Here is a 12,603-nt window from a genome sequence, read left to right as displayed (position 1 = left end):
TGTTCTGAGGCACTTACCTCTCATTGATGGTCTTAATGAATTGGTCTTACTGATGGTCTTAATGAATTTTTTAATTATTACTTTTAATTAAGTGCTGGCTTAAGTGCTATCCATCAGAGGGACTGCACTCCTGAATGACAATCCTGGACTAAAAATGGGCTGTACCTGAAAGTTGGCTTTGTAACAGCAGTTGCTGATAGTCTCGATGGAAAATGAATTCACATTTTTGTGATTATTCACTTAAATTATTTTCCAATTTGATTATTTTAAACAATAAAAAGTAGAATGTCTATGCAAATAAGTAATTATTTTTCTTTATGACACACTTGAAATACAGAATTATAGAGCCGGAAGGGGTCTCAGGAGGTCATCCAACCCTTCCAGCCTGCCTCAGGAAAGGGAGCACCACACCTCCGCTATTCCTGACAGATCCTTGTCCAGTCAGTTCTTTGATGACCAGTGACAGAGACCAACGTCCCAGATTACCTCCTCTGCTTCTCCAAAACCATCCTAATGGCTACCCTGTGTGTCCTTCCTGTCATTCAACCCCACTACTGCTACACCTGTCCAATGTGGCCAAGGAGAACAGAGTATACCATTGATCTTTGCGAGCAGCCTTTTACCATCTAAAGACTCTTATAATGCCCGTTCCCCTCCACCATAGCTATCCCACCCTACCTTTTCTTCTTGGGCCATGACTTCCAAACCCCACCCTGGCTGTTCTCCTCCGGATTCTCTCCAGTCGGCAAACACTTTTACCAACAGTCACCCGGACCAGATTTCTACGCCAGCGAGTGCTGAGCAGAGAGATTGCTGCGGGTGTTGCAACACTGCAATACGGTAAATGTTCAGCTAATCTTCACGTACACTACGGAAGATTACTGGTATCCAAAAGATGAACCGTTATGAGACCTCTGTGAAATAAACGTGAGAAAGGTAAATAACCAGAGCAAGTCGTATGCAACAAGTGATGGGGGATCAAAAGCCAGTGGTACGACACACAAGCCTGGTGTAAAGCCACATTTTGCCTGCTACAAAATTTCCCTTCCTGACAGGCTCCACCACAAAGCAGGCAGCCGCCGCCCTGGTGAGGAGTAAGAGGCGGCAGGAAATGCGAATTTGCAAAAATGAATATTGTAAATTTGTCAGAAATAACTGTTTTGTAGGAGAAGAGGAAAAGTAGTAAGGAGGGTGAACCTAACTCTTGCACTGTTTTACTGAGGAGCTACAATGTCAGCACAGGACGATGCCAAAGCTATTCCAGAGTATTTTCGAAAACAGGCTGCCTGCAGCTAAGTTAAAGTGGGCTGTTTCACATCCATCGACTGGCCTTTACAATGACTGTTTTACTTGAGTGACTTCAGACTTATGGTCGTGGGAGTAGCATAAGTGGGGATGCATTACCTATTTAGAAACATGTTTGGTTTTACGTATATTGGCGGGGGGGGGGGGGGGGGGGGCTTCAAAACCGCTCTGTGAACTTGCTTGGAGCAGTTTGCAGGTCCGGTTTGTCCCTGGAGGAAGGCCCCCCAGCGTGCAGGTGCGGCGGGCCGGCAGGCAGCGGGCCCCGCCGCGCCCCGCACTCCGGCCCCAGGCATCGCGGCCGCCGCCGCCCGGCTCCAGCAGCACCCGGGCCGGGCCGGGCCGGGCCGGGCCGGGCCGGGCCGGGGCGGGGCGGGCCGGGGCGGGCGGCGGCTCGGCCCCGCGGCGGGGAGGGCGGTGGCCCGGCCCGGCCCGCGTCCGCGCAGCCCCCCCGCTCCCGCCTGCCCCCCGCGGCACATGACCCGCCATGGAGGCGCGCCGGCGCTGCCCAGAAGTTGGGAGCCGGGGGAGCGGGCAGAGGCTGCCTGCGAGGGGACGGCGGCAGCCGGCGCCCAGCCGCGGGCGGCACAGCCGGGCGGCGGGCAGGTAAGGCGGGGCGGCGGCGGCGGCGGCCGGGCTGGCCGAGGGGGAGGCAGCCGCGCCGAGACGCCCGGTGCGCGGCGGCTGCCCCGGCGGCGGCGGGGGGGGCGAGGGGGGCGACTTCGGCAGCGGCTCCGGGAGAAGTGCGATCGCGGGGCTGCCGCGGGGCGGGCAGGGGAGCGTGCCCCGGGGCCGAGGACGGAGCTGTGGGGCCGGGGCGGGCGCGGGGCGCGGCCGGGCAGCGGCGCAGCCCCTCGGGTGCTGTCGGGGCGGCTCCTGGCTGCCCGGAGACCCGCTGAAGCCGGTGCTCCGTGTTGTGTTGTCCTGGCTGCTTTCCTCCACCCTCCACCCTCGACCCAGCGGCTGGAGATGAACGCTGAAGCGGAGGGGCTGTCGCGGGCAGATGGTGCCGGGCGCTTCCCGACGGCTGCCGGCGCAGACGGCAGGAGGTGAAACCGTCTCAGGTACCGTTCTTCCTTCTGTATCCTCGCAGGTGTAGGCAATGTTGGGCTGTTCAACACCCTGCCTGACCTCCGTCTCAGATGGAGGCATCGCTCGGAGGAGGTGGGGACGCTGAGGTGTCCCTGGGACAGTAGCCAGAGCAAAGCGATACGTTTCTAGTCTGGCCCGGCCGCCCCCCAGCAGGGCAGTCTTCTCTGCAGCTTTGTTGTGTTTTCGATCCAGGAGAGTGTGGGCTGCTGCTGGCAGCTACAGGATGAAGTCGCCTCCCTGCTGCACGTCTCTTTCTTCCCAAGCATCCCTGGAGGAACCAGGGAGTAGCACGTCCCTGGGCTCCCTGGACTCTAGTGTTTTCTCCAGTGAGGAAGAGCAGGGGCCCCTGCTCCAGAAGGTCATTCCCTCCTTGGATTGCTTTACTATCAACGTAGGAGGCAGCCGCTTTGTGATGTCCCAGCAAACTTTGTCTTGCTACCCTGACACCCGTCTTGGCAAACTGGCTGTAGTGGTCTCTGCTGCCCGGGATGTGGCCTCTGGCCTCCTTGAGCTTTGTGATGATGCCAACCTCGTGGAGAATGAATATTTCTTTGACCGGAGCTCACAGGCGTTTCACTACATCCTGAATTACTACCAGACAGGGAGGCTGCATGTGATGGAGCAGCTTTGTGCACTCTCCTTCCTGCAAGAGATCCAGTACTGGGGTTTGGATGAGCTCAGCATTGATTCCTGCTGCAGAGACCGGTGAGTTGTGGGAAGACGTGGCATGCAGGCTTGTGGGCTGGGTGGGCTCAGCATTGACTTACGTGCAGGGATGCTCAGGTGAGAGATCCCACAGTGGGGGTAGGTGAGGTAGCAGAGCATTGGGAAAAGCATGCCCAAGCTGGATGAGTTCAGCCCTGAATCCTACTCTAGAGGTGGATGGGTGTAGGAAATGGGAGATGTGTTGGGTGAGGTCACTATTGACCTTTGCTGAGGGACAGGTTGGCATTGGGGTCAAGACAGTGACCCTAACAGGAGCAGGATCTGGGTTGTCCTGTAGAGGCTTTGGACTGGCCCTGGGAGCTCAAAATGTTTGAAAGGGACAATGCCGGAGATGAAAAAGGTTGCGAAAGGAGAGGTGTCCTTTCCGTCATCCAGTTTGGGGTCATCCTAGTTAGAGGGATTGGATGTGGAGTCAGGCATGGTGCCGGGAGGGTTTGGAGCCTCCCCACCCCACACTTTTATTCTGGACAATCTCCAGATCCAAGCTGGAGAGGCAGAAGGGGGGGTGGTCACCTGCCAGGCTGAGTGTGGGTGGCATGGCTCCAGGAGGAGCCGTGATGGGAAGCATCGCACATGGATATAGCAGCTTACAGGGAGGGGGCAGCAACAGCGGGAACATGGCTCACTGGAGACAAATTGTAACAGGCAGCTCAGGAACGAGGTGGGTTTCGACTGAGCCACCCCCAGGACATTTCTGTTAATTCTATTTGCAGTTAATTTTATTTTTTTGACACCATTTTCAGTGTTACTGGTTTGTTTGTTAGTATTGAAGAAGTGAATTCTCTAAAGAGTATAACTGCTATTTATCGAAAGCAAAATTATTAGAAAGAAACAAAGAAGCAACCCCACCCCAAAAGGATACTAGAGTTATCCTACCCTAGGTAGGATACATGGTCATGGTAGGATACATGGTAGGATAACATCCTACATGGTCCAGTTCTGCAGCTGGGAGAGTTGGATCCTAGTTTTCATCCCTTTCTTCCTTTCCTGGTAGGTGTAACAGAAAGCTCCTACTTCTTTGGTGGTACAAGGAGCTACAGACCTCTTTGCATATGCAGGAGTAACTGTGTATCAAATTAAGGCAAAATTGTCTAAGGCTTGAGATTTGCAGCAGTAGAGAAATACAGATATGAAAGAAAAGGAGGGGGGTTGTGTACTTCAGGAATGTTTTTGTTTTGTGAAACTGTTCTGTAAATATAAGCTTGCTCTAACAAAACACTCAACTATGCATTTACAATCTGCAAGTTTTACTCAGCACAGATGCTTGTGCACTTTGTTGTGTGAGGACCCGTATATTTAAAGAAAGTAAGATAACTTGTCGTCTTAGTGCGTGTTGATCAGAACTTCATCCATGAACTGCATGGCTTTTATTATGCCTTCCCTTTTGGTATTGCAGGTACACACCAATGTAATAAAAATGCAATATAATTAATAAAATTGAGGACAATTTAGAAACAGAGGATCTGGTTGTGCCACAGGATTGCTTACAAGAATGCATGTTAGTCATGCAGCAGATCCTACTGTAGTCAACATGATCCATACAAATGGCATGCTATCAGAATAAAATTACTCTGCACATACAAACTGTCACTTATGTGAAATAAGGGAATAGAAATACCACGTTAATGGAAACATGCTGCAGGGTCTCAATTAATAAAATCGTCAACCATATGCTTGACATCAGGGTTTTCTGAGCTCACGTAAGGTATAGTTTGATGTGTATTCTTATGCCTCACGTGCTAGAGGATAAGAAAAACATATGCATATTGGTATTAAAAATCTCTTTGCGGGGGGCTTCTGGGCAGGTACTTCAGGAGGAAGGAGCTGAGTGAAGCCTTAGACATCAAGAAAGATGCAGAAGAACTGGATGCCCAAGATGAAGAAGAGGACTTTTCTGGTAGCCTCTGTCCCAGTGTCAGACAGAAACTTTGGGAAGTTTTGGAAAAGCCTGGCTCCTCTGCAGCAGCCAGGACTTTTGGCACTCTGTCCATGGCTTTTGTTGTTGTGTCCATTGCCAACATGGCTTTGATTTCAGTAGAGCTAAGCTGGCTGGCACCACCGCTACTGGATGCCCTTGAGTACCTGTGCATTGCGTGGTTCACTGTGGAGTTTGTTCTGAGGTTCCTGTGTGCACGGGATCGATGTCGCTTCCTAAGGAGCGTGGCAAACATCATAGACCTCCTTGCTATTTTACCTTTCTACATCACCCTGCTGGTGGAGAGCCTGTGTGGTGGGGAGAGCTCCCAAGAACTGGAGAACGTGGGGCGCATTGTCCAAGTCCTGAGACTGCTCAGAGCCCTGCGGATGCTGAAGCTGGGAAGACATTCAACAGGTACTTTTGGCCATGGCAGTGGTACTTCTTGTTTTTGCTGCCTACAACAGTTGTTCCTGGGCACAGTTCCCCATCTTGTGTGCATTTCTGCCTAAGCTTTTCACCCAATCTAATGTTAGCAGTAATGCCTTGTGAAAATCTTACTTTTGGAAATTGATGATTGAGTGGCAGGGGCCTTCTCCAATAAATTTTATTTCTTCATAAAGCCAGTGTATATTGTTTGCACAGAATATTTACAAAAACAAGTCCCAAAGTTGCATACTGTAAATCATTCACAGTCATTAACAATGTCATAAATTTACAAACGTATGTTTGACTTGATTTGGTTAGGGATGAAGCAAGAGAAGAAGCAGAGATCGTTGACCCACACTTTTTGTATTATCAAAAGCCCATTAATGACAGCTTATAATTACCTGTCACAATTTGTTTTGTTAAGAACTATATACAAAGAAATATATCATGATTTTGTCTACATCGTAGATCCTGAAAACAACCAGGATGGAGAATATTTCAAGGAAACTGTTAAAACTGAATCTTACCAGGCAGTGGGTTGAGGGCTTTCTGGCCCTGTTGAACGGCCTGATACCTATGCGGTATGTGAAGCACAGCTGGGGGCTAGGTGCAGCTCAGAGCAGCAGTGTCAGGTTCAGTCAGCATTCGCCCATCGGTGTGGGGCCCTTGGTGTGCAAGCACTTTGACAGGTCAGCGGACGGATGGATGAACAGCAGGCAGGGTGAGGTGGAAGGTGAAATGCACTTCTGAGAACATTTTTGTTCACTCTTTCTGAGTAGTGAAGGGAAGGCACAAAAGGTAACATTTTCCAGTGGGAATTTATCAGAGGAAGCTGGAAATGATTGGAAGGTGTTGCGTTTTCCCTTGTGTTTATCCCATTTTTATTAGTACTTCATGACATGTGCGTGCCTGGATATATGAAAGAGTAAAAGCCTTACTCCTGCCATGCCCTCCCCATGCCATGATGTTGTCCAGTGCTCAGCATTTTCAAAGTGATTTAATTATATTCCCACTTAAATCAGTGCTGAATATGGCACTGAATTTGACAGGAGAAATGTTCAGCCAACACTTGGAGCTTTGAAAACTCAGATTCTAATAGTAGATCATGGTCTCTGTCCTGCAATATTAACCTGTTCTGAAGATGGTGGTGGTCATTCTTACATGGCACTCAACGTACCCTTCCAGGATTTCCTGCCATGGAGCAGGAATGGGTTGATGCCTCTCTTTTTTGGAGAGCCATCTCCACAGTCTTTGTGAACTGGCCCGGCTCCAGCAGGCATTGTAGTGTGCTCGCAGCAGCAGAATGTGTCTCTTTTATTTTTGTTCCCACTGAAGGGCAGTGAACCTGCCTGCCAATGGCAGGGAGTAGCTTTAATGCTACTGAGAATAATCGTAGTGGTTTGGGAAGCATCTTAATCTTACTCACCTACCCTAGATAATGCCTATACTGATGTATAACTGCCCCTTAGAAAGCAGTTGAGAGGAAGCTTGTAATGATGCAGTCTGTCAATGAGTTTGTTTTGCTTCATTATAATTTTTGCAGGGTTTCGTGGGGTTTTTTTGGAAGAAAGGCTGCTACCCACTTTTGATTGTAGCTGTAATGTGAATGCATTCCTCTCTAAGTGTATTTTGAAAATAAGAAAAAGATTTTAACTCATCAAGCCACTTCTGTGCTGAATAACAAAATAGTGATCCAAAAGTATGATTCTAGTTATAAATTTCCAGTTTATCGCATTTTACTGTTGAATGAAACTCAGTTCTAAGGCTTTTTCTATCAACTTGAAACCAGGTGTTTCAGACACTTGTATAATAACTGTCAACTTCAGGTATAATACCTTTCAGGCACGGTCTAAACTTTTGTGTCTATTTATTCTTAAATTAATTAAAATATTACCACAGTTTATATCACAATATTGAGTGCCATTAAGCGTTTAGTAATTCCATGTTAGGTGGAAGTGAATTAATTATATCAAAATCTAGTCTCCTAATCTGGAAGTGAGCTATCATCTTTCTACTAGAACCAAAGTACCAGTTTCAAAATACAAGCAGCAACATACGTATCTACTTAAGCCATCCAGAGGAGCATTACCGTCGCTGTGCTTGCTTCTTTGGTAGTTCAGAGTTGCTGCCCACTTAGGCCCAGAAGACTGAATCAAATCTGTATAATTTAAATGTAGAAAGCCACTGTTTCAATCTTATGTTAGAGGAGATGCTACTAAGACAAAACATAGCCCTAATAAATCAAGATAGAAACATACACTCGCAGATCTGAAGCCCTATCTCTGACCACTAGAGGTATCTAGCAGAAGAGAGTTTTGTTAATGTGCTTCTAAACACATCCTTAACCACAGCTGCTAATATAAGATGAACCCCATAACTACCGTACACAAAGACCATCCTCCTTGCATGTACCTAGGCAGTCCTGAAAAAATCTGTGTTTAGGGATGGCACTCGCGACAAGTCTGCTCTCTTGCCCTGGGTCTGGCAGCTTAAAGCTCCCTCCCAGTGAAGCTTCTCTCTGACTCCCGCAATCTCAGACCAGACAAAACTTTATGCACTCCTCACCTGCTTTGTGCAGCAAGAGGAGTGCAAGATCAGAAGAGATGAGAAAATTCGTGGCTGCAGGCAGCAACTCCTCTTTCACCAAGGAGGGGTGATCACAATCACTGTGCAGACCCATAGCAAAGCTGGGATCCCAACTGCAGCCCGGCTCTGCTGTCAGGGACAGAAATGAATTAGGAAAAAGCATAAAATCAATTCTTTTTTTCACTTTATTTTTAAAGAAATGACAGATTAACCCTTTTTGTGGGGAAGGGACAGAAAAAGAAATGGAAGAATTCTTTCTGCCCCTTTGAAAGCTGAACCCAGCTAATAGGAGGGATGTGATGCCTAGAAATGCTGGAGCTAGACTGGAGCGAGTGTGTAATTACTTTGCAAAGTGCTGTATTTCATCAAGGAGCAACTGAGAAATCGGTAGTACCTCTACCCAGAAAATGTATAGCTAGAAGGTGAGACCACTCTTCTGAGATACCAAAATTATGGATTTGAGTGGCTGCAAGAACAGATGAGAACTGAACCTGCATTTTGCATGTTCTCTGATGCTCCTCAGCTGTTGGCTTCCTTCTGGGACCATGTTTTGTGTGAAACCTTGCTGGTCCTCCTCTGGGAAGCACTTACAGACTGACTCCTCGAGGAGAAGTAGGATGCAAGCACCTTCTGATGGCAACAGGCATATGTTTGAGAAGGTTGTAGCGTATGTCAGGATGAGATGCCTCTAGATACATGAAAAAGCAAAACTTCAGCACTTTTAATGCCAAAAATTTAGGATGATTTAAATGCTGTGTGTAAATTGAAGCTCCTGAACATCAGCTTGTATTGCCAAGTCCCTTCGGGCAACAGAGAGATGGAACTTAACCTGCATGGCAGAAATGCCTCCCCTTCCTCCTGCTGGCCCCAGGGCTGGGGCTGCTCGCCTGCCCCGCGCCAGCTCTGTTCCAGCACCTTCCAGCACGAGTAACTAAGCTGTTACAGCCCCTGGCAAGGTGTTCTCATGGGAAGGCATAGGACTTGCTGAGGTGCCTGTGCTGGAACAGCCCTAGTTTGGCTGTGTGCTAGGGCTTAGAGACATTTTAAAAAGTTACAATATAATATAGCAGAATATATTATTCTTTTGAATACACCAACTGATTCCCACTTAGGAATGAACTGTAGAGTCCAGTAAGTTGTCTGATTCATGGATTCATCTAAAAATGTCTTCTGACTTCATCTGAAGACATGAAGAGATGGAGAACCATCGTTTCACTGATAATTCATTCTAGTGATTATGTACCCTCACCAAATTAATTAGAATTTTTTTTTTCATTTCAAGGTCCAGGCACTGTTGTAGTTTCTCAGGGGTTTTTTTGCTTTTACTTTAACAAATTAAAAGAGTTCTTTAGTTATTATTTATGATAATAAATTTTGATAACCACTATGATAACCAAGATAACTCTTCAATACCTGTTTTTGTTTTTAATAACTGAGACAGCTTGAGCTCTGTTTTTGCAGACACTGAATCGCTTCTGTTACACCCTTCTGCACCTTCTGCAGTTTTTCAATACCTTTGTTTTAGATGAGGATAATGGAACAAAGAATACTAAAAAAAAAAAATCAGACTCCTTAATAGTCAGAATAAATATAGGAAAAATATTTTACTGAACGTGTCATCAATGTGATGCAAAGAGTTAGCAGTTACTGCCCTGTTCCTCCTTATTTTGACCTGGTTCATGAAGAGTTGCACTGTTTTTTAGTTATAGTATTCTCAGGATCCATCATAAGGGGCAGACCCTGGCTTTTACAGTACTCATTTATGCTTTGAAAAGAAGTGCTATGGAGGTAATTTTAAATTGGAGTACCTTCTTCCTAGGTCACCTGAAAGGACTTATTCTTCTACCTTGTTCAGCAGGAAGTTTTACAGGGCAATTGATGATAGTAACTTCCTTGGAAGATGAGAGTTTGCTCTGGATCCTTGCAATTGTCTCACACAGCTTTTACACTGCTTATCTTAGTGCATTTTCAAAATGTGGAGGCAGTCATATTAACAGAGAAAAGATTACACTGATATATTGTATTCCCCTTGTGTTGCAGATTTAAACTATATCATTGTAATAAACATTCTAACCAACAGATCATAGTTATAGTAATATAAAACCTGGATATGGGCAAGTCCTTAACTGGAGTTTGTAGAAGAAAACATTGAAAAAGGAAACACTCCCTACAAACTCCAGTGTGTACTTCCACTGCTGTACATAAACAAAAACTTTAAAACCCATTAGACCTGAAGGGGAAAAGAAAGAGCCAAAAGCAAGAAGAAATGTTAACATCTTGTAGTTTGAGATTAAGGAAAGAAAAGCAAATCGAATTGCTTGTAACCCTGATGAACATATGAAGTCTGCAAGCAGAAGCAGAGCTCCAATAAGCTATTTTGCAAGCACTGGTTTAGATAGAAGTGTAGCCCATGAAGGGTAATTCATAAGCATTGTGTTTTTCGCATTTATTAAAGAAAACATAGTGCGTTTTTAAAGAACAGTATTAAAAAACAGTCCAAAATCACTTGTGATTGAAAAGATAATTTCAGTCTCCCATGTCTCTCAGCAGAGTTGGTACCCTGTTATCTTCCTTCTTTGTTTATGTGTGCAACATTTATCCATTGCACTGTTATTGGATTTACTTTCCTGCTTGCTTTGTCAGACAGTCTAGCCTTGAGGCAGCAGCTCTAAAAGGAATGTGGGGGGGTATGGAGAGCGGTCAGCTGCACACGAGCTCCCTGTGCAGCTCACAGGCAATAGGACTGATGTGGTACATTGGTGAATTAACAGGAAAATATCATGTTTGCATTGGGAGGCTTTGCTATCTCCAGTTTTGGCACAAATGCACCTGCTGCTGGAATATTGTATTTGTTTTGATGTCTACAGATAAAGATATTGATAGGTTTTGGGTGGGAAAGAGGGGTCGAAGAGAGGCTATGAGAACTATAAAAGGATTGAAAACAGTCCTTTAGCAAAGAAAAAGTTACTGAGTGACTGAATTGGGCTCTAAGCACCCACCTGGGAACACCAATTTGGTAGCTAAGGGTTGCTTGGTCCAAGAGAAAAAGTATAACGATGGCTGGAAAATAGGAGCTTGGCACATTCAGACTGGAAGTAGGGAGCAGGTGTTTTTAGTGTGTTTTTTAATGGTTATTTAGATAACTTATTAGAAATTGTGCTAGATTTTCTTCTATAGCCAATTACTAAATCAAGATTGGTTAGTTTTTCTAAATCATATGCATACGTAGCTCACATGGTAAGTAATGAGGCGAATTTCTATGCTCTGTATTAAGGAAACAGAGATGATGTCATTCATTAAGTCTAATATTTTAATCTATTTCTTTAAATCATGTTTTCCCAGTAATGTTGAGAGCAGCACCCCTTTTTCTTAAGGCATGTTCACTAGCAGTCAAAGAAAAACATAAGGCAGTCAGCCTTCAAATAAGAGATGTTTTGCAAAGTTATGATGACAGCTACGTGAATCAGCCTTCTGACAGCATTTTTTGTCTTTCAGGCTTGAGGTCTCTTGGGATGACTATCGCACAGTGCTACGAGGAGGTTGGCCTTCTGCTGCTTTTCCTCTCTGTAGGAATCTCTATATTTTCCACTGTGGAGTACTTTGTTGAGCAAGGCGTGCCAGGTACAACTTTCACAAGCGTACCTGGTGCTTGGTGGTGGGCAACAACTTCCATGACAACTGTTGGTTATGGTGACATTAGACCAGACACTACCATTGGTAAGGTAGTGGCCTTTATGTGTATACTATCAGGAATACTGGTTTTGGCTTTGCCAATAGCTATAATAAATGACCGGTTTTCTGCCTGTTACTTTACGCTGAAGATAAAAGAAGCTGCTCTTCGGCAGCGTGAAGCTTTAAGGAAACTCATGAAGAACTCATCCAGCGACTCTAATATCAATGTTAATTTGCGAGACATATATGCACGCAGTGTCATGGACATGTTACGGTTAAAAAGCAGAGAGAGAGCAAGCACAAGGAGTAGTGGAGCAGATGATTTTTGGTTTTGACTTTTAAGTTATTTAGCCTTGTATAGCAAATAGACTACTACAAAAATGTAGTATTAAGCATCTCTTTTTTATTATTTGGCACATAGTGTATTTGCTTTCCCAGCTGGAGTTTTACTTACTGAGATAACCACTGTATACAAAAGGCAGAATTCATAATATGGAGTCTCTCAAGGGGCTCTGAAACCTGCTTGCAGAACTGGATCATGGTGCGTGAGAGGGGAAATAATGTGTCCATCAAGTAAAACAGTGATGCAAACACTTGTCTGTGAATCTTATGTCCTTGCTAATGTATAGTAATAAAGTCTTAGCCCAAATTGCTATGGTGTTTTGAATTTTAAAGAACTGTAAGATTTGTATTTGCATTGGAAGAACAAAAGTTAAAGACATTAAGAAAATCTGAAAAAGGAAGTTGAAGGGAGTGAAATGTTGAATACATTTACTATGAGATTCCTATAATGAGCTTCATCTTGACCCCCTGTCTTATCCCCATCTTCTACTCCATTGGCATGAAAAAGAGGTTACTAGACCCTGGAGGGGGAGAATTTC

The 12,603-nt window shown here is 45.5% G+C and overlaps 1 protein-coding gene across 1 annotated transcript; it reads left to right on the top strand.

Moving 5' to 3' along the window:
- Positions 1-2,617: 2,617 nt before the first annotated feature.
- Positions 2,618-12,057, top strand: KCNV1 (potassium voltage-gated channel modifier subfamily V member 1). Its single transcript, XM_075495762.1, has 3 exons — positions 2,618-3,099; positions 4,926-5,452; positions 11,546-12,057. The coding sequence occupies exons 1-3, from the start codon at positions 2,618-2,620 to the stop codon at positions 12,055-12,057; spliced, it is 1,521 nt and encodes a 506-aa protein (XP_075351877.1).
- The last annotated feature ends 546 nt before the right edge of the window (positions 12,058-12,603 follow it).

The sequence above is a fragment of the Mycteria americana genome, chromosome 2 (assembly GCF_035582795.1).
Source record: "Mycteria americana isolate JAX WOST 10 ecotype Jacksonville Zoo and Gardens chromosome 2, USCA_MyAme_1.0, whole genome shotgun sequence".
Classification (NCBI taxonomy): Eukaryota; Metazoa; Chordata; class Aves; order Ciconiiformes; family Ciconiidae; genus Mycteria; species Mycteria americana.
The sequence above is the reverse complement of the archived record's forward strand: the minus strand, read 5'-3'. Positions and strand labels throughout refer to the sequence as shown.

Bases quoted from the DNA above. Each gene is read 5' to 3' on its own strand.
- KCNV1 (XM_075495762.1), top strand. From the start codon at position 2,618: ATGAAGTCGCCTCCCTGCTGCACGTCTCTTTCTTCCCAAGCATCCCTG. The intron at 3,100-4,925 runs GTGAGTTGTGGG...GCTTCTGGGCAG, and splicing joins GATTCCTGCTGCAGAGACCG to GTACTTCAGGAGGAAGGAGC. The intron at 5,453-11,545 runs GTACTTTTGGCC...TTTGTCTTTCAG, and splicing joins GCTGGGAAGACATTCAACAG to GCTTGAGGTCTCTTGGGATG.